The 21,993-nt window shown below is 39.3% G+C and overlaps 1 protein-coding gene across 1 annotated transcript in view; it reads right to left on the bottom strand.

The window, feature by feature from the left end:
• SLC26A5 (solute carrier family 26 member 5) overlaps positions 1-21,598 on the bottom strand; it is a 57,893-nt gene extending 36,295 nt beyond the window's left edge. Inside the window, exons 1-3 of the mRNA XM_022554419.2 lie at positions 20,503-21,598; positions 2,838-3,042; positions 736-875 (exon numbers count right to left, since the gene is read on the bottom strand). Coding sequence (XP_022410127.1) covers positions 736-875; positions 2,838-2,989 — 292 coding nt within the window. The 5' untranslated portion in view covers positions 2,990-3,042; positions 20,503-21,598. The remainder of the gene's footprint in view (positions 1-735; positions 876-2,837; positions 3,043-20,502) is intronic.
• Between the last annotated feature and the right edge of the window lie 395 nt (positions 21,599-21,993).

The raw sequence follows: 21,993 nt of genomic DNA on the forward strand, positions 1-21,993 counted from the left end.
ATCTTCTTAAAGGGGTTTTTGTGACTTACCTACTTAAATTAGGTCCCCCTAGTATCACCATGTCAGAGTGCCCTGTATCTTCCTTCACAGTGTTTACCATCATTTGCAATTAAAAACTGATGCGTGCTGTTATGTGCTTCATGTTTCTTTCCCTGATTGGATAGTTAGTTCCATGAAGATGGGGACGGCCAGGCAGATACTTGATGTGTGTGAATAGATGAATAATCAATGAGTGTTTTCTTAAATTCTTACATCACATATAAAATCACACAAAGGCACAAGAATTCAGTATATCATGGTCCCTTGTAGTAAGAATATGGACTTATAAGTCAAGAACCTGAACAAGGACAACCCCTGAAAGAAACACAACATTGTAAATCAACTATACTTCAATAAAAGTTAAAAAACAACAACAAAAAAGGACAACCTCAACAACATGCTCATGGAGTGACTGATTAACTTGGCGAGAGAAAGGCAATGCCCAGCCAGCTCCTACATGTACTGGTCTGTAAAACAGTATTACCACATTCTACAACTAATATCTCCGGGGCTTTTAAAAGGTTATTTAAAAGGGTTATTTCTGGAGAATTCCTTTAAACAGGTGAAGGTTACTAGAGCTATAATGATAAAAACTATGAATTTCCAATCACGATGAAATTAAACAGAAAAATGGTCAAGCAACTGTTTGAGGAGATGGTAGCGAAGGACAGAAAGAAAGAAATATATTCTACTGACCTTGAGGAAGCTGCAGCACACCTGTGCTTATGCCTGAGACTATGTCACCCAACACATACTCCTTGAATCTGTATGCAGGCAACCACTTGGTTATGGGGAGGAACATGTAAATGATATTTCGTATTTTCTTAGGGGTACATCTGGAGGACAAAGAAATAGATAAAATGAGGACCATTTCTGTAGAATTCACACCAAGGCATTTTCCCTTCCTCATATCCTGGAGCAGTAAGGAAGAATTCAAAACTGGTGCCGAGGATGACTCTTCTACTCTGCAGAGGTCAGAGACAAGAAGACCTGCTTATTATTATTATTATTTTTTAAAAATAGGAACATCTGGGCTTCCCTGGTGGCACAGTGGTTGTGAGTCCGCCTGCCGATGCAGGGGATGCGGGTTCGTGCCCCGGTCCGGGAAGATCCCACATGCTGCGGAGCGGCTGGGCCCGTGAGCCATGGCCGCTAAGCCTGTGCGTCCAGAGCCTGTGCTCCACAACGGGAGAGGCCACAACAGTGAGAGGCCCGCGTAACGCACAAAAAAAAAAAAAAAAAAGGAACATCTGAATTGTCTCCACTCTAATGCTCTACAACTGACCATGAAAAAAAAAATTAGCTTCAAAATAGTTGAGATATCCCAGAAGCTATTATTTCAACAGGTGAAACACTGAATGTGCTTCCTGTGTTGGTGTAAAGTGAAGTAGGGGAATTATTTACTGATTGAGTTAACTCTTGGATGTGGAACCAATGACCAGCATCTACCCACTTAGTTTTCCCTTTCCTTATAAAATGAAGGAAATTTTCACAGGTATTATGGGCTTTATGAATATGTCTCTGATTAGGTAAACTCAAAACACCATTTGTCACGGGAGCACTGTAGCTAAGTCTATGTCTGGTTATCTTGGTTAGGTGAACACCATGCTGAAAAAACCAAGGCTTTGCATTTAATCCCCGGATGGTTAAATTAACTTTGATACACAGACTATATTCTGGACCTCAGCCAGTCCTTTTGCCAGTCTATGCCTATAATCAAAGACATCAGTGAGTAAGAGTATGGACAGATGAGTTCCATCACCACTATGACAGCCTCAAGTCCTCCTGGTGATGAGGAAGCAACTTATTCCATTTAAAAGGATAATGTATTACTGCAGCATGCATGGTATTTTATACAGTGCCTTTAGTGGTTAAGAGTATCTGGTAATTAGACGCAGGAAGATACGGGAAGCAAAATGTCAGGCAACTATGGCAAGAGCACTGAATTTGAGTGAAACAAACCAGATTTCATAGCAGTCTCCTGGTTTAGAAAATTGAGATATTAACAGCTGCATTTATATAGTGCTTGCCATGTGCCTTGCACTTTGCATATATTAATAGGTTTTAACCCCAGGAACTCGATGATGTAAGCCCTAATTACTATTCCCATTTTACAAAGCAGGAAACTCAAGTGCACAGCTGGTGGGTGGCTGGGACTGGGATCAAAACTCAGACAGTCTGACTCCAGTGCACATACCTTCAACCTCTCGTGATGTCACACCTAGAGCACAGGGTCACTGTGAAGCTTATATGAAGCTGTGGTCTCAAGGGTTCAGGAGGCAGCAATCAGATGGTTTGCAAAATCAGGTGTGCAATCAGGTACACATGTCAGGCACACATGTATTACATAGCCATGTTGCTGGCCTGGGAATGGTAAGTGTCCTAAGACACTGAGTGTCCTTGATAGCTTAGGTTGGGGACTTAAATGCATAGATTCAGGGTGTTGCCACATGGAGTAGAAGTCAAGTGGGAAAAAGAGGGGTTGGAACATTCCTGAGAGACAAATGGAAGAGGTGGATATTATGGAGGTGGGTGGAGAATTGGAAAGTGGGTTGTTTATATAAACCTTTATACAGACATAAAGCATAGAAGGAATTTAATAAATATGGTGAAATATGTAATGAAGCTTGTGTTCCATCAAATATCTACCACTGAATGAACTGTGTGGACAGCTCTGCAAATCACGAGTGCTCACCATTTGTTTTTTCCTCCACATTGCCAGATTCTCTTTATACATTTGACCTTGCTTCTCTCATAAGTGAATGACAGATTAAAGGAAATAAGTTGAAACAACATACGTGAATGCCTGTTTCAGCTTATCCCCAATGGATTCCGAAATCTTGTCCTTCTTGTGCAGTCTTTCCTGGAGGACCGGATGACTAAAGATAGGTCTTTCCACATAGTACCGCTGGGTTGCTGCAAGGATTTCACTTTCTTCAACATGATCCATAGTACTCTGAAATTATTCATCAATAGCAGGAGACGAGCATTTCCTGAGTTTCACTAAGGGAGAAAATAAAAACTCTGTCAGATGCCAAAATCCTACTGATGACCGTTTCGATGCATCTCTTCTTGGCGGTATTATTGCAAGTTTTTCTGAGGACCTCTTCATCTTTGGACACCCAGAGCATCTAACCTAGTGATCTGGACAGAGTAGGCACTAATAAATGAAAGGAAAGCAAAGTCAGTAAAAAACATGTTGTCTCTCCCAGGGCAACGAGGGGGTAGTGTGCATACTTTAAACAAAGGATCGTGCTAACTTCAGTGGCTAAATACTGCAGCAAGTTGGCTCCAAGTCAATATTAAGGGAACAGGGAATCAGGCTGACTCTAACCATTTACACATCAAAGAAAAAGAAAAAGGAGCAAGATCAGTGCTTAAATTGACCCTAAGTTTCTTGAAGGTACATTAGCCTCCTTTCCAATTCTGTATTCACATTTGGTTACTCCTTAAATTAGTCTATGGTTCAGAGCTGAGGCTTATGTCTCCACAAGAGCTACAAGTTGAAAACATCAGTGCAATGTTATAATCATTTTAAAGTTTATTGTGTTGTCATGTGTAAGACTATTAGGATGACTGATATATCTATATTTATATCTATCTATCTACCTACCTACCTATCTACATAATGAATACTACTCATATGAGTAAAAGAAATGATTAAGGAATAAAAACCCAGTATGTTTCTGCACATGGGAATGTGTATCAGGATGTTAATTGCAGCTTTATGACAGTGAAAAGTTGGAAAAAACCCAAATGTCTACCTATATGCAATAAAACATAAATTTTTGTATAGTCATAAATTGAACGCTATGCAGTAATTTTTAAAAAATGAACTAAATCTGTATGTCATCATCAATAAATCTCAAAAACTTAATTTTCAATAAAAATGCAAGGCACAGGTGGGTACTTCAAGGATGCAATTATTTAAACAAAGTTTAAAAACCTTACCAAGCAATAATGTAGGTTGTTTGTGTACACACATATATGTAGTAAATGTATAAAAGCATGCATGTCAATGACAAGCACTAAGATCAGGATGTTGTTACCTCTGGAGAGAAGGGGAACGAGACTCAGAAGAGATAGGGAGCTTCAACTAACTGAATCTGCAATGTTCACTTTGTAAAAAAAGAACTGGCACAAAAAGAGCAAAATGTTAAGATTTGACTAAGTCATGTGGTAAGTACACTGGTGTTTAATACACGACTCTGTCTGTAAATTTGAATGATATATTTTATTTTTATTATTTATTTATTTATTTATTTATTTTTGCAGTACGCGGGCCTCACTGTTGTGGCCTCTCCCGTTGCAGAGCACAGGCTCCGGACACGCAGGCCCAGTGGCCATGGCTCACGGGCCCAGCTGCTCCACGGCATGTGGGATCTTCCCGGACCGGGGCACGAACCCATGTCCCCTGCGTCGGCAGGCAGACTCTCAACCAGTGCGCCACCAGGGAAGCCCTGAATGATATATTTTATAATAAAAATTAAGCGCACAACAACAACTAAAGCCATCAGTCCTAACTGAAGGAAGTTAAGGGCAGAGGAGTTGGGGGTTAGCATGGGTTAATGGTTAGGTGCCTGTGTGGTGACTGAGTGAAGGCAGGGGATTATTGATGCTGGTCAATCCAATTCCCTTATGGTGAAATCTTAACATTCAAATTGAAATTACGTTCATGTTTTCAACCAGGAAACATCACGCAAAATAAATACCTAAGTCTAAGGAGGCTGAAAATTAAAAAGTCTAGAATAAAAGGGAATTCTAGCAGCAAATGCAACTAAGTATCAGGACGGATGATATGAAAAGATAAGCCTGGAGAAAGAGGATTCTGCAGTAGAATCTGACAAAGTAAGATTGTACATCTTTTGTTTTACAGTTAGCAAGGCTGGTTGGCTTTTCATCTAACTTTTTCTTTATTATTCCAGGAACTCATCATAATATTCAAAAATGACTGGGCTGAGGTATGCGGGTGGGGTCTGAAACACAGCAACACCACCACTCTGCCTTCCCCCTGCCCCCAACTCCTCCAGAACATCACGCAACAGCATCATAGAACCATATGCAATTCAGGCAACCTCCCATGCTGCTTTAAGCCTCTGTGCCCATGCCCAGAGTTCCATTCACTCTGACAAGAAATTGTTTCTTTCCCCTCACTCTCCTTCCACTTTCTCCTCACCCTAATCACTGTATCTTTCAAAAGCCAGGTTTTGTCCTTTGCTTTCCTGAGTCCCCTCTCACCTGTAATCCCCCGTGATGTCGGTCTATACTCGCTGCTTCATATAATTTTCTGTTTCTTCCCACTGTATAATTATTGGTCTCCTCTTCTAGATTGCAAATTCCTTGAGGCAATACCATACCCTGAATTCCCAGGACCCAGTTCAGTCCTTGTCTTACTGATGAATGTACACAGTCTTTGGACTGGTGCATCATGTTGTCGATAGTGTATGCCACGCCTCCTCTCTGTTACTTCATATTACAGAGGATTAAGTCTGCTCTGACATTTTAATTTAATTATTTATGCTTCTGGACACCTCCTCCTTGGTTGTCTTCTGTCCTACTTTAGAAAGATAACTTCTTTCTTGATATAGCCACTCAAAGAGAAAAAGACCAGGTAGATCTGAGGGAGGTTTAATAAGAATCCCTGTTGCAAAAACCTACTTTTACCACTGATTTTACTGTTACTCCACATGAATTTGCCCAGTTGTCGATGGGATGAATTGTGATGACCACGTCTAGGGATGTGTTATCGTAGAAGGCAGTAGTGACCAAAACTGCCCTCTCACCACCTGGGGAAGGTTTTAAAGGACTGGTGTCTGGCCCCACTCTGAACCTCCTGAATTAGGGTCCCATAGGTGGGGCCCGGACAGTGGGCACTTACTCTGAGTAGGTGTGAGCACACATCCCTGTACCTGAGTGGCAACCTTCTTTGAAGTTTTCAGAGTCACATAATAGGTTAGGCTGAAATGTAGCAGAAGAAATAAAATATTTCTAACATATTAGAGATCCTTCTCTTTATTCTCAGAAGTCCTTTGGCCACCCCCAACAGGAATTCCTCATTTACACCTATTACTCGGAAGGCCATTTATCATCTTCTCATTTCTCCCCCTCACAAAACCTGGAAATAATTTCTACCTCATTAAGCAGGGCAATTATATGTAAGTTTTAAATTTCTCCAGCAAGATTCAGATGATCAGCTAGGTAGGAATTTAACATATTTAGAAATACTGGCTTTCAACTCTGCCTAAACACGGAATCTCCTCAGGTGCTTTTGAGAAACAGCAATGCCTGGGCTCTACACCAGACCAATTAGCACAGAGCCTCCGAGCAGGGCCTCTGGGAGGTGTGGCCCAAGCATCGTTTTTTAGAGCATCCTAAGATGATTCTAATGAGCAGATAAAGTGAAAAAAACCACTGTTTTATAACCTAAGAGAGAGAAATACATATGAAAAAGACATAGGAAAATCACAAAGAAATATCTGAAAACAAAAACCAATTATAGGCTTTTCCAAAATTAATAATGAATCAGTGACATGATTAAAGCCAGATGAGTTTTTTTTAAAGTAAACTTTATAAAATAACATATGCTATGCTATAATACAATACATATAATATGCTATAATGTAATATGCTTACTGAAAAATCCACGAAATAAGTTTTGAAGAGGAATATGAAATATAAGGACATGATTTACCAGTAAAAAATGTTTCTTTGCATTTGCCATTTTCATTCAGGGCACTGGTTCTCAGCCCTGGCTGCACACTGGAATCACCTGACTCTACTGCCAGGGATTCTGATTTAATTGGTCTGGGAGGCAGGCAGGGATTGAGAGTTTAAAAGCTCTCCAAGTGATTCAAATGCACAGCCAAGGTTCAAAACCACTGACTTAGAGGCTGGCAGTATACACACTCACATTTACCTACCCAACCAACCAAACAAAAAGAAGAAAACTGAATAGGGTGTAAATAAATTGTGTGCAATGCATTATATTACTGTCTTTGCTTATGTGTATCTTTGAAATATTTAATAAAAACTTACAAAAGAGAGAATTATCTAGCTTAGGTTTCTCCAGCAAAGTCTTATTTCTATTTGTATATTCTCATAACAAAAGGGAGTTGTGTGTAGGTGGGCAGTGCAACATCCACTACACTTCATGCAAATGCTGAATAAAACTGAGGTCTTAGTTGTTACAAACATTCCATTCAAGGTTTAAATTAGGATCAAATATTAAAGGAATTTAGACCCCAAAACATTAGATGGACTTAGGAAAGCCTTAGGGTATGCACTCTCTGCAGTGTTGCCAAATAAAATATAGGATGTCCAATTAAATTTGAATGTCAGATAAGCAACAAATAGCTGGTTAGTATAAGTATGTTCCAAATTTTGCATGGGGCATACTTATATTAAAAATTTATTGTTTACCCCAACTTTAACTGAGTATTATATTTTTCTTTGCTAAACGTTGCAACAATAACTCTCTGTAGGTCAGGAAGAGACAGAGAAAAGATGGGATTCTCAAATTTTTGAGGTTTTAGGACCCTGGCTACAGTCTATGTCCTCCTTGAGATATCTGGCAGTTCAAAGATGTCTCAACTGGGAAAGAAAAGGACTGCTGAGAAGAGTAAAGGAGAAGAGGATGTTATAATGAAAGGCTGTCCTATTGGGGAACTTTTTATGTTCACCACAATGATTAAATAATTAAAGCCTTGAAGGCTATCAATAACCACCTCATCAGAAGAAGAGAGGCAAAGTAACCAAGGGACCAATGCAGGAGATCAAATGACCAGACGCTTATCTGACAGATAATGAGCTTCAAGTGTGCTGATTGCAATTATAAATCACCAAGTTGTAAGACTAAGTACATAAACCCTCACATGAGAAAAGTCACCTCTCAGATGGCCCAAAGGGACAAGTCTTCTGGCAGGCCCTCCAACGAAAATACTAATAACAGAAAAGCAAATTGATCTAGACATTCAAGCCCTGCTTTCCATAGCTATGAAAGAAGGGATTTTAAAACAGTTTAGAACGCCTTTCAACATAGATTTCTAGATCTGAAAGTAATCTTGGAAATCATACAATTTAACTCCCTCACTTTGTGAGAAAAGGAGCTCATCTTCACTCACTTGATTTATCCAAAAATATTCTCAGAATGCAAACCTTGTTTCCCATTCAAAGTAGTCATCAAATATAAAAGGCTCAGATATTTATAAATAAAAATGTAAAACTACATTTTTATTTATAACAGCAGCAACATTTTAAACTTCAAACTAAAGGCAAGAATTAATTGCTTGACAATTATGAAGATTCACTATGCTTTTGTGGAAGATGCTCCAAACTGGAGGTTGTGGGCAGGGTCTGGCCCTAGTTCTGCCTCTCAATCATCTGAGCTATTCTATACTGTTATGACAGGATCAACTAGACCAGGAGTCCCCATACTTGGAAGCACACTGGAATCACAGTGGAGAGTGTCAAAAACCACAGATTTCCAGGCCCTCTAGAAATTCTGATTTAGTAATTCTGGAGTCTCTATTTTTCAAAGCTCACAGAGTAAGACTATAGTCCAGAAAAGAATTACAGTCCAGAAATAATTTTTCTTTCACCTATGACATTACCAGCCTTTCCCTGAAAGCAATTTGAAAAAGCTGCTTCCTCTTTTCTACACTTCTGGGACTTTTAGCATAACCAAGATAAATTCCCTGCTTTTCCTTATTAACAACCACTGATTAATTAAAGAGGCCCAATATGTAGAAAGGCCATGCAAGATCCATGCAAACTGGTCCTGAATGTAGATTGTAAGCTCCATGAGGGGAGGGCCACTGTCTGAACACCTAGCACATAGTGGCATGCAGCTTGCTGACTGAATGCTCCCAGAGTGTTTTTGAGTGTTGGGGGCCAAGGTTGCTGGAGGATGTAGCCTGGGGCTCTTCCCATCCTTTCCCTCTTCTTTTATAATTATCCACCTCCCCTGAGGAGGAGGCCACCTACCTCCTCAGCCAAAGGATTCTTAGATTAGTATCCAGAGAGGCAACACCGTATGGTAGGCTTTGGGTTCAGAGAGACTGTGTTTGTAGACTGGAACTGGCACTTGATATGTGTTTTTTGCAAGCCTTCATTTGTTTATCTATAAGTGGAAGTTCGGAGCATAGGCTGTGAAATCACACAGATCTAAGTTCCGGTCCTGGTACTGCCCTCTTGCTAGGACATCTAGCAAGTTACCTGACCTCCCTAAATAGGGTGACCATAAGTCCTGGCTTATGCTTGCTGTCCCAGAGTAATTCTTACTTCCAGAATGTCCTGGATTGGAAAAATAAATTATATGTTTCCTTCCGATTCTTCAGCTATACCACTCAGATAAAACCTCGTTATATATCTGTGAAAATAAATTAGAAAATGTTTCTAAAGTACTTACATGGGGCCTGGCACACAGTAAGTGCTCAGTAAGTGTGACCATTACTACTGTGGAGAGGGTACCTAATTTCCTTCAACCTCGGGTTGCTCATTTGTAAGTGGGGATAATGGTTTTCCTTTGTTTTCATTTAATTGTCTTTTTGAATCACTGACATATTCACAAGGCTCAAAAATTCATGTGCAAAAAGAATTAAAGTGAAGTTACACTGCCATTCCGTGGCTGGGAGGCAATCATGGTGTCAGTTTCCTGTGTGTCTTTCCAGAGATATTTTCTATATAAGCAGATATGGGTATATGGTCTTCTTCTTATAAATGGTAGCATGACTTAACCCCATTCTACACCTTGCTTTTTTCACTTACTATATCTTGGTGATCTTTCCATATCAGTACAAAAAAGTTTCCTCTTTCTTGTGTTTTTAAACAGCTGCATACTGCGCTGTTACGTGGGTGTTCCTCAATCTGCTTGGCCAGTACTAGTAGTGCTACATTGAGGCTTCATGTAAGAATTATGAAGCGCTTAGAATAAGGCACTCAATATTTATTATTTATAATTACTATTACCTTTTAGACAAACCTCACATTTATTTCCTTTCACCTGCTCCATTTCTCGAGGCCTTGGGTCTCCATTTATTCATTCGTTCCAATACAAACCTACTTAGTCTCTACTTATATGTTTGGTTGAAACATGCAAGTTGACTATGCTTACAGATTAATAAACTATGGTACATGCCCTCAGGGAACTTGTCATCTAATGTCTTTGCAGCAATCTATATCCTTTTAAGGATGTCTTACAGGTGGCTAGGGGCATATGAGATAATGGAACATACAGGGGAACATAGGAGGTTCTGGGGATGGGGGCAAGAGATCATTGGTGAGGAAATACAACACTTAGGAAATCAGATCAAGGGCCTTTGATATAAAAATCATGTTACTTTTTTCCTTCTTTTTATAAAAGTAATATATAAGCACTGTGAAAATTTGGAAATTTTCCATTTTTCTCATGCATAAATGATACATAGTAAATGTATATTGCAAATACATATGTTTGTATGTAATGTTTATTAACTTGGCTGAAACAGTCTTAATAGTTTTGCATTAAAATTTTTTTTTACTTAACATTATATCATAAACATTTTGCCATGTCAATAAACAACTTCAGGGACTTCCCTGGTGGCGCAGTGGCTGAGAATCTGCCTGCCAATGCAGGGGACACAGGTTCGATTCCTGGTCTGGGAAGATCCCACATGCTGTGGAGCAACTAAGCCCCTGCGCCACAACTACTGAAGCCCACGTGCCTAGGCCCTGTGCTTCGCAACAAGAGAAGCCACCGCAATGAGAAGCCTGCACACCGCAACAAAGAGTAGCTCTCACTCACCACAACTAGAGAAAGCCCGCGCGCAGCAACAAGGACCCAATGCAGCCAAAAATAAAGAATAAAATTAAAAAAATAAACAACTTCAGAAGATATTTTTTAATGATTTTATAATATTTTCTAATATATATGTACCATGATTTAGTTAACCACCTTCCTTATTATTAGACACTTAGGCTACTGCTAATTTTCTGCTATCACAAGTGAGATTTTGTTTTTCGATCTGAGTTTATGTGTGTAATGGTAATAAAATATAGTTCATATTTAAACAACGTTAATGCTCATTTTAAGTAGTGGATAACTTACAAAGTGAGTACATAAAAACTTAAAATTGACTTAAAAATATTATGAATGATTGACATTTATGTGAGCTTCTTGTCTATACACAATAATTAGTCATTATAGTATAACATTTATTGACACTCTGCCATTGAAGAATCACAGTATCTATGGAAGGTAGGAATTACCCACATTTTTCAGGAGTAATAACAGCTGGGATTGGAATTTAGGTCTGCTCACTGCAGAAACCATGCTCTTATGCTATGCTGTCTCATTAACTGTGCATCAGATTAATCGTATCAAAATGTTTATCTACTTTTATCGAAATTATATTAATTATAGGCATATGTTGTCACTTGTGATTTGTTGCTTAGGAAGCATGGTGGTCTTAACCAAATTAGAAGCAAGATTAGAGGTCAAGCAAGGTTTCAGAGAGGATACTGCACTGCAAGTAGCTCTTGAGGCAAAAAGTGAAGGTGTGTGACTCTGCACACAGAAGTGAAAGGTAAAAATTAATAGGACCTATTCACAGAATACCAAAAGCACTGGTAACAACTTTGTTTTAGGTAGTTATAGGAAATGAAACTGGAGAGGTCGAATAGGATGAGGTCTTATAGGACCATAAAAGGCAGGCTACACATTCAAATTTGAAGCCATATGCTCTAGCTATTTGAATATATTCCCATCCTCCTTTGTCCTATACAGAACTACTGATCAAAACCACCATACCAGGGACTTCCCTGGTGGCACAGTGGTTAAGAATCCACCTGCCAATGCAGGGGACACGGGTTTGAGCCCTGGTCTGGCAAGATCCCACATGCTGCGAAGCAACTAAGCCCGTGTGCTACAACTACTGAGTCTTCCTTCTAGAGCCTGTGGGCCACAACTACTGAGCCCGCGCGCACCTAGAGCCTGTGCTCCACGACAAGAGAAGCCACCGCAACGAGAAGCCTGCACGCCGCAACAAAGAGTAGCCCCCGCTCTCCACAACTAGAGAAAGCCTGTGGGCAGCAACAAAGACCCGACGCAGCCAAAAATAAATGAATAAATAAATTTATAAAAACCACCATACCATGGAAAAATTATTCAATTCCACTAAAGATACTGAATCCCTTCCAGCACTAATTTTCTGTGACTCCTTAAGTTGATAAATTGCAAGATTTATTTTCCAACTAGGAACACATGAAAGATCATGAATAGTCAGAAGATATGCCTCCAGAATCTTCTTTGGGACAAAAAGCTCAGTAATTCATATTGGTGCTTAAGTTTGAATGACAGATATTTTAATAAGAAAGAGTTCTCTAGTTTAAGTGAAAATGAAAGAACTACTGGCTTACCAGTCATTTCTTTTTCTAAAATAATAACTTTAGTCAAAATAATACAGACATGATAAAAATACAAGTATTATGGAAGGGCTAATCACAAAAATAAACAGTTTTCCATCCCTCTTTTCCCCAACTCCAGCTGTATTCACTGAAGCGACCATTTTCTTAAAACCAGTTTTTGTTTTTAGTTCTTCTTGTGGGCTTATTTTTAACTCTAAATCAGCATTTTCAAAAAGAGTGCTATTAGTATTTTGGGTGGGACTTGTGTGGAACTGTGCTGTGCACTTTGCATTTTCATCTCCGATACTAAATAAATGCTAGTAGTGCCCTCCAGCCACTATGATACATTTCCAAATCTCCTCTAGAATTGAGAACTACTGCTCTAAGTAATATAATTATATGGCTATATATTTTTTAACATCTTTTTTGGAGTATAATTGCTTTACAATGGTGTGTTAGTTTCTGCTGTATAACAAAGTGAGTCAGCTATATGTATACATATATCCCCATATCCCCTCCCTCTTGCGTCACCCTCCCTATCCCGCCCTCTAGGTGGTCACAAAGCACCAAGCTGATCTCCCTGTGCTATGCAGCTGCTTCCCACTAGCTATCTATTTTACATTTGGTAGTGTATATATGGCCATGCCACTCTCTTACTTGGTCCCAGCTTACCCTTCCCCCTCCCCGTGTCCTCAAGTCCATTCTCTACGTCTGTGTCTTTATTCCTGTCCTGCCCCTAGGTTCTTCAGAACCATTTTTTTTTAGATTCCACATATGTGTTAGCATACAGTATTTTTCTCTTTCGGGCTTACTTCACTCTCTATGACAGACTCTAGGTGCGTCCACCTCACTACAAATAATTCAATTTCGTTTCTTTTCATGGCTGACTCTATCTTTTGATTTATTGAAATTAGACATTTATGAATGCTTACCATGAAAAATGAATATTTAAGTCTCTACATTGCCTGCAATTTTTTGCTAGATTGTATTACTTAAAAAGAAAAATTTATTCATTTTTGGCTGCATTGGGTCTTCGTGGCTGCATGCAGGCTTTCTCTAGTTGTGGTGAGGGGGGGCTTCTCATTGCGGTGGCTTCTCTTGTTGCGGAGCACCAGCTCTAAGCGCGTGGGCTTCAGTACTTGTGGCACGCAGGCTCAGTAGTTGTGGTACACGGGCTTAGTTGCTCCATGGCATGTGGGATCTTCCCGGACCAGGGATCAAAGCCGGGTCCCCTGCATTGCCAGGGGGATTCTTAACCACTGCACCACCAGGGAAGTCCCTGTATTACCTTTTAATTTGTTGACCTATATAACCAATATAGGCTAGGTCATTCTCTCTATTCTTTCCTTCTGGAATTTCTATTAGACATTTGTTGGAGCTTCTCATTATACCACTGTGTCTTTTAACCTCTGACATTTTCCATCTTTTAACCTCAATGGGTTGATTCTAGGCAATTTTCTCAGATTTGGCTTCTAGTTCACTAATCTACCTTTGGCTCTAATATGTTGTTTAGTTAGTACATTAATTTTTTTAAAAAGCCTATATTTTTCGTTTATCTTCTTTTTGAAATATGCTTTTTTGTGCACTATTTTTTTCCTTTTTTCTATTCTTTTTACCCCTTTAATAATTTTTTTTCTTCCCCCAGTATGCGGGCCTCTCACTGCTGTGGTCTCTCCTGTTGTGGAGCACAGGCTCCGGATGCGCAGGCTCAGTGGCCATGGCTCACGGGCTCAGCTGCTCCGCGGCATGTGGGATCCTCCCGGACCGGGGCACGAACCCGTGTCCCCTGCACCGGCAGGCGGACTCCCAACCACTGCGCCACCAGGGGAGCCCACTCCTTTAATAATTTTTAACACACTTATGATTTTTTTCACATATTTTTATTATTTTCAATTCTTTGGGATCTGATTCTTCTATTTGTTTTGTTTGCTGACACTCCCTTATGGTGGTTTGTAGGTTTTTAAAATTGTGAGCTCATATTAAATGGGAGGGAGGTGCGAGGAGGTTCCCTGTCTCCTTGGGCCTGAGGTCACGTCTTCCTTCCAGATTTAAATGGCATGATCCCATCCCCACACCCCAGGATCTGTATCCCCCAGAGAAACTGCTATGGTTGTGCTGAGTATAAGCTTGCACTTAGTGCTCTTTTAAACCATTTCCTGCATTCTTCTGGCAGTCTTTATTTTAAAGTTAACTACTTATTTAAACATGTCATTGTGTTTTATTCTTTATTTTTGTATGTTTGTACTGAAGGGAGGTCTGTATGACTCAGTTTAGTTCTCCAGGTTGCTAGATGTCCTGTTATTATAACTCTGTGAATATAGTTCATTACTGGTTCTATCTATTGAACAGAACTTACTTAGTTCTTCTTAAAGTCATTCTTCTTGGAGTTTACTGACTACTTGTTTTAATTTGTATCAATTTCTTTCTAAGCCTGGTACAAAGCTGCCAGTCTAGGATTGCATTTGGGGAGTAACACTCTTATTTCACATGTTCCTCCTTCTTACTTTTTACTCTCTTTTTGCTAGAGCACATCCTTAGGTAACTGTTTCAGAAAGGGTACTTGCAAGTAAATTGCCTGAGTCTTTGAAGATCTGAAAAGGTCATTTTACTCTCACACTTAATAATTTTACTGGCAACAGAATTTTAAGTTCAAAATCATTTTCCCTCATAATTCTGAAGGCATTGCTCCACTGTAGTTTAGTATCCAATTCAATGATGAGAAGCTTTACATCAATCTTGAGTGACTTTATTTTCTCTTTCAGAAAGTTTTAGGAACCTCTCTGTATCCTTGACTCTGAAATTTTATAATGATTATATCTCTATATAGATATTTTTCCATTCATTTGATGGATCATTTTTATCTCAGGCTTTTCCTCAACTACAGGAAATCTTTTCCTAGTATTTTTTTTGTCAACTTCTTCCCTTCCATTTTGTTTTCTCTTTCTAGAGCCCCAATAGGCTGAAAGTGGATTTAATGAACTATTTCTCTATGTTTCTTATCTTTTCTAGCATATATATTCTCCATCTCTTTGACATTTCATTGTACATTCCAGCAGATTTCTTAAACTTTTATCTTTCAGCTGCTCTAATAAACTAATTTTTATTTTAGTAATTATTTTAAAAATTTTCAAGATCCTTTTTCGCCTGTTTTTTGATTATACTTTTTCTTTATAGAATTGTGTTTTTGTTGTATGGAAACAATATCTTTTTAATCACTGAGGGTACTCACATTTTTTTAAAGCTATTTTCTTTCTTTTTTTGATAGTCCTTAGATTTTTATTTTATTTTTTTAATTGAAGTATAGTTGATTTACAATGCTGTGTAGCTTGACTTGAGGATGAGGAGGCAAGAGCTGGCCTTCAGGCTAGGGGCACCTCTCTTTTCAAATGCCAGAAACAAAATGGGTTTACTCTTCAATGCCAAATGCCCAGTCTCTCTGCTTTCAGGCCCCCCTGCTTATGCCTGCTCTCTGTCCTTGCTGACTTCATGCTCAGAGCTTCTTTCTAGAGGGTCACTCTCCCTCCCCTGGTGGTCCTTCCTGATCCTGGTGGTGATCCAAATCTTGGTTCTGTTTCATCAGCAACTTGCCTCCAAACATTTCGCTATCCCATTCTCTTCAGAGTTCTTCCTACTATTTGTATAATGTTAAAGCCATTTAAAAACAGTTATAGGACAGAGGGAAGGCAAATGCCTGTCCTTAGTCTGTCATCTTTCATTTTTACTTATTTTTTTTCATTTTGCAAATTGGGTGATTGTGTGCTAAATTTTACATAGTAAACGTATTTTCAATATAAAGTATATATAGATGTATGGAGAAAAATGTGAAAGCATTTACCACAAAACGGTAAACAGAGGTTATGTCTGGAATTGTGGGTTTTATTTTCTTCTTGCCTGTACTTTCTAGGATTTCCACAATAGACCCTATTATTTTCATAACAAACATAATAAAAGTAAGTTTTAAGTGCTGATAATAGGATTGAAAGGTACTTTCTGTTATACTTTCAGAGGAGGGGTCTGCAAACATAGGCGACCCTTGCATTTGAGAGGAAAGGTGAGATTTATGTTCAGAGACCTCTGAGAATCCCAGATTTGAGAATACCACTAATCGAGAGATGGATGGACCCAAGCTACCAGGTTTATGTTTTTGTTACATGCTTCACATACAACCCGAGGAGGCAGGTAATAATTTCTCCACTGCCAGTGACGCATTATCAGGCCCTTTCAGATTTGTTCTCCACTGATAATTGAAACCAAAACCACTACTACAGGAATCACACACCAATACCACCTACAGGGGCCAGGTAGGTAATGACAATGATTGAAGTGAACCAGGTGAGTCTGTGCCAATCTCAAGAGCACATGCCAAGTCCGAAGTGGTCACTGCTAGTCAGCTCTCACTGAATGTTGGCTTCCATTTTAAACTTTCTTCATATTGAGGTTCGACTGACATATAATGAACTGCACAGATCAGTGTTTGGTTTAATGTGTTTTATCATGCATTTCAGACCACTATGCACAGAACCTTTTCATCATACAGAATTTCTCCTAGTGGCCCTACCTAGTCAATCCCTGTCACACCCCCATGTCAGGGAGCCTCAGTTCCGATTTCCATCATCATAGATTAGTTTTGCTTATTCTAGAACTTCATATAAATAGAACATTCAATTTTCAAAGAGAACTTGAAACTGTATTTTAATGAAAACTTTCTTAATTTTTAAATGTTGGAAAACAACACAAATTTTTATAAAACAATATGCGGACCCAACAAATCACACAGGCTACATTCTATTCACTAGCAATGCAACCACTTTGTGTCTGGACTACAGTATAAACCAAGGATATACATTGTATAAGTTTATTAATTTCTCTCATGATTGTTGGTTTTGGTACTGACCATTTTTGTTTCTTATTGACTAGTGGCACATTCTTTAAAAAGGAAGGGCAAGCCTAATCTTCAGGGCATCAAGAAAGCAAAGATGGGAAGACTGAATCCCACTCCAGAGCCAACCTTGGGGATAAAGAAACCACAAGGGGAAATATCAGTATCGCCTGATTTGATGAGGAAACAAAAACTGGTTAACATCCAGAGGGGGTAACAAACTAGAAACAGAGATCACAGGGCTTCCGTTGTTTTGGCTAACCAGTAAGAAGCCGCATCTTCAGTTCACCGTAGCAGTATCGCACGGAAAAGGCCCTACAAGATCTTCCCCACCCTCCCAGACTCCATCACACAGCCGCCCCTTTCTTTGCTGATTTCATTTCCTTCCACTTCCCCCCTCATCACTCTGCTCCAGCCACTCGGACCTCCTTGCTGTTTTGTGTATGTGCCAGGCCCACACCTGCCTCAGGGCCACTGTGTTGGCTAGAAAGCTCCACTCCCAGAAAGCTCCATAACCTATTCTTATCTTTTCTTTTCTTTTTCTTTCTTTTTTTTTTTTTTTTTTATCATCTCCGGGTCTAGTCTCAGGGTCACCTTCTCAGGCCACCTTATTTTAAATATTGCCCAACCAACTCCTCCACTGCCTTCCTCCCAGCTTTCTTTTTCTCCATGGCACGTATCACCATCTAACTCACAAAGTATTTTACTTCTTTATTTTCTGTCTCCCCTCCTGCCTTCGCAAAAATGAAAGCTATAGGAGGACAGGTGCAAAGCAGAAATTCATTAGACACTTGTTGAATGGATAAGTGAATCAAGGAAGGAAGGAAGAAACAAAATACCCTGCTAGCTTTGGAGACTGTTGTTAAAAGTGTTCAAGAAAACAGGGACAAGTTAAGGAGATGTTATCATTTCTAATTACCTTGAGGAAGTAAAGATTAAAAAGCAAACTAATGATAATTGAAACCAAAACCTAAGAACCAGACCAACCCTGATTACACTTACTAGCTTCAAAAATTAGATTTGTGGGAGGACAAATGCTTATATATAAACACATAATTGGGTGTTTGAGTTTAGCAAGAATTAAGTTTTTCATTAGATTTAAAGTTATGATGATAAAACCATCTTTTTCTAGCACATTTGTTCCTATCTTAATTCATTTTAAGACGTAGATAAAGAATAAATTGTGAAATAACAAAACAGCCTGTGCCCAATACCACTAAATCTTTGGGAACAATGATCAGCAATAAACATATAAAACGAATCCAATCTTAGAATTTTTTCTTTGTGCAGCCAGCTCTAGGAGGATGGAGAGTGCGGGGCTGAGCTGAATCTGTGGTTCTCCATCACATTTTTGACTCCAGGTAAGGGCAGCTCTGAGACACAAAAGTAAAGAGCCCCAGAGCCAGTAGCTTTCCACTCCAGAAGAAAATATTCCCCAACCTAAGACATTATTTAGTATTAAGTCAGGCTCTGGGATTGGTCAATGCTGAATTAGACCAAGTATGTCCAGGCTGCCAATTCACCCATGAAGATACCACTCCACGCACTGTGTATGGAAGATGCAGGGAACACGTAGGGATCGTGGGCCACAAGCCCACATCTACCAACACACAGCAGGTGGGATCCGATTTGCCTAAAGTTTAGAAAACTTGAGAATAAATGTGTAGCAGCTCTAAGACCAATAGCAGAGAGAAAAGAAATTAAGTGTAGCTCCTTGCAATCCATGAGCCTCCTTAGCCTTGTTTTACGTTTCCTTCTTAATGCCTTTCCATCTTTTGTCAACTTAGGTCCATTTCCCTTTACTGATCTGACAGTCACACATACACAGTTTGTTTTCTTCTTCTAAGTGTTTTGGGATACGAAGGGCAGTGGGAGGAAAAAAAGGGTAGGATAAAGAGAAATAAATTTCATGGATTACACTTTAATAACTCCTATCTCTAAACTGAAGAATAATTTTCAAAGTGTGAACGTGTACAGAATTTACAATGTAATGGCAACAAGATTAGGTCCCAACAACTGATGAAAGTACACAATGTGCTCTTATCTCAGTTCTGGTAACTCGATAGTCTACAACTACTTGAGAAGGTGTGAGGATCATTTTTTTATCTCAGTTTGGACACAGAAGCTCACATTTCAGCAACGATCGATGTGATCATCCTTATCCCTTGCTGACACCTTCTCCCCAACCCCAGAAAGTCACAGATCACCTCTAGGAGAAACTTTCAATAGGCTAGTAAACACTGGCATGGATACCGAGAGAAGAGAGATAATCGTCTCTGGGGACCTTCAGGAACAGCTAATCATTTTAGATGGGCAGAGTTACACCTAATTCAGTCCATCAAAACGAACGAGGTGCCGAGAACTCGCAAAGCATTGTGGGAATATTGAAACCACGAGAAGGCACAGCATCTTCCCTGAATAAACTTAAATTGCTTGATTTGGACTGCTTCTTAGAAAGGCATGTTTAGGCTTGGTTACCGTGGAGTGGACATAATGCTGGGCCAAGCTACGCATGAAAGCAGATTTTACTGTTTTTAGGTTACACAACCTTAGAATCAGTTCTTAGCGTTTATTTAACCCAGTGATTCTCAATCTTGGCTGGACATTAGTGTTTCCTGGGGGTGTGGGGGGACTTGTAAAAAACAGAGATATCTGGGCCTGCCCCAGACCAATTAAATCAGAATCTCTGACCCAGTGTATACACATATTTTAAATAAACTCTCCAGTTCCATCAAATGCATGAAACTACACAGTAGTTGAGAACCACTGATCCCATGACACACACTTTATACATAGAAAAATTAAGGTCCAAATAATTTAATTGATTTGTTACTTAACCAAGATCACATACCTAGTTAAGGAGAGAACTTGGATTAAAACCATGATCTCCATTAATTTAGTAATCCAGTTAATGTCTATCAATGACATTCTAGGGTTGTGACCAGTTACCTAGTTGTCACTCAAAGATAAGATAAGTTAAAACTGGTTCATATCTAAGGATCAGTTAGGTTGGTCCTGATCCAAGTTAAAAGGAGACAGTAAACCGTGACGGTTCTGGCATTCTCTTTCTTACCATTTTCTTCCAAATAGTGCTACATGATTTAGGCTTCTGGAAATATTAAGGAATCTTGTAGTCCAGGTAAAATTCATCACTACCTATGACTCACTCTCCCATTTTACTAGTTCCAGGGGCCTCTACTTACCCAGATCCAACGTGCAGCACACAGAGCAGGGGGCAGGGTCCCCAGATGGGAGGTCTAGTGCAGTTCAGTGAAATCTTGATCTGTGAGGCTGAGAGCTGGAGATGGGAGAGCTTGCTCCTTGGCCCTGGGGATAGAAGAAGGAAAGTTAATCCACTGGTTACTGTTTCTTTTTAAAACAATTTATGTCCAAAATATTCTTAATGCTGTCCACTCATTCCTAATACTAACCAACTCTCTCCAAGACACAACCACTGCTACCACAGTGGTTCACATTGAATATGGTAATTATATATCTATCTTCTTCCCAAAGGTGAACTACTAGTATGTGTTGTGTGAGAGTAAGTTCAAATTTTGAACTCAACCATTCCCATATTAGAAAAGTTGGCAGGTGATAAACGGTTCTGAATGAGGCATCAGTGCTAAGAGAAAAATCATCTCAGAAACACTTTCCTTGAGAAGAACAAGAAAAATTGAAAAACGAGATTCATGATGTTCAAGATAAAAGCTGATCTTGAGCAACTAAAAAATTAATAGGACTAATTTGTCTTCAGTCTTTTACAACTAATACAATTATTACTTCCCATTCACAGAACACTTACTCAAAAGGCCAGGTATTTATTCCATTTGAAGTAAATTAAAATATATCTACAGTCTGTGGATTTACCCACATCCTTGCTTCATTTCCATTTTCCTCCGTCTACCTACCTTTTGACTTATTTACTGCTCCTGTTCTTTTTTTGTTTTTTTAATAAATTTATTTATTATTTTTGGCTGTGCTGGGTCTTTGTTGCTGTGCACGGGCTTCTCACTGAGATGGCTTCTCTTGGTGCAGAGCATGGGCTCTAGGCGCACAGGCTTCAGTAGTTGTGGCTCATGGGCTTAGTTGCTCCACAGCATGTGGGATCTTCCCGGACCAGGGCTCGAACCTGTGTCCCCTACATAGGCAGGCAGATTCTTAACCACTGTGCCACCAGGGAAGTCCCACTGCCCCTGTTCTTAAGCAAGATACCATGAATCCTCCAAAAGATACACAACATTCTAAATGAGTGTGCATTTTTTCTAGGGATCAAGTCCCTAGCTTTGGCCAGATTTTAACAAAGGCCTGTCCCCTCCCCAAAAGTCCCCTAGAATACAACTGTTTTCAAGGGTAAAATGGGGAAGCTGATGATCATGTTGATGGCTTCTGGTATCTACAGTTAAAGGTTTTATGAAGTTGGTCTCTGGAACTATTTTCAAAAGAAGGCTTGAAAGATTTCATGAAACTGGATCTATCTTCCAAAAGAATGGACTTAGGTAAGACAGTTTGGAAAGCACCAGAAATTAAATTTATTCATGCTGACTCTGTCTTCTTTCGTGCAAGATTTCACTAGTTTGCAACCAAAGGAAAGGAAAATCAACATCTAATTTTTCTTGTTGATTTTGACTTCATTAACTTAATGGTAATGCAAAGGCTAAGGAAAACATACTTTCTTATTTAGTTGTATTACTTAG

Source organism: Delphinapterus leucas, chromosome 9, assembly GCF_059928025.1.
Source record: "Delphinapterus leucas isolate spDelLeu-1000000601 "Yukka" chromosome 9, BTC_Dleu_Yukka2, whole genome shotgun sequence".
Taxonomy (NCBI): domain Eukaryota; kingdom Metazoa; phylum Chordata; class Mammalia; order Artiodactyla; family Monodontidae; genus Delphinapterus; species Delphinapterus leucas.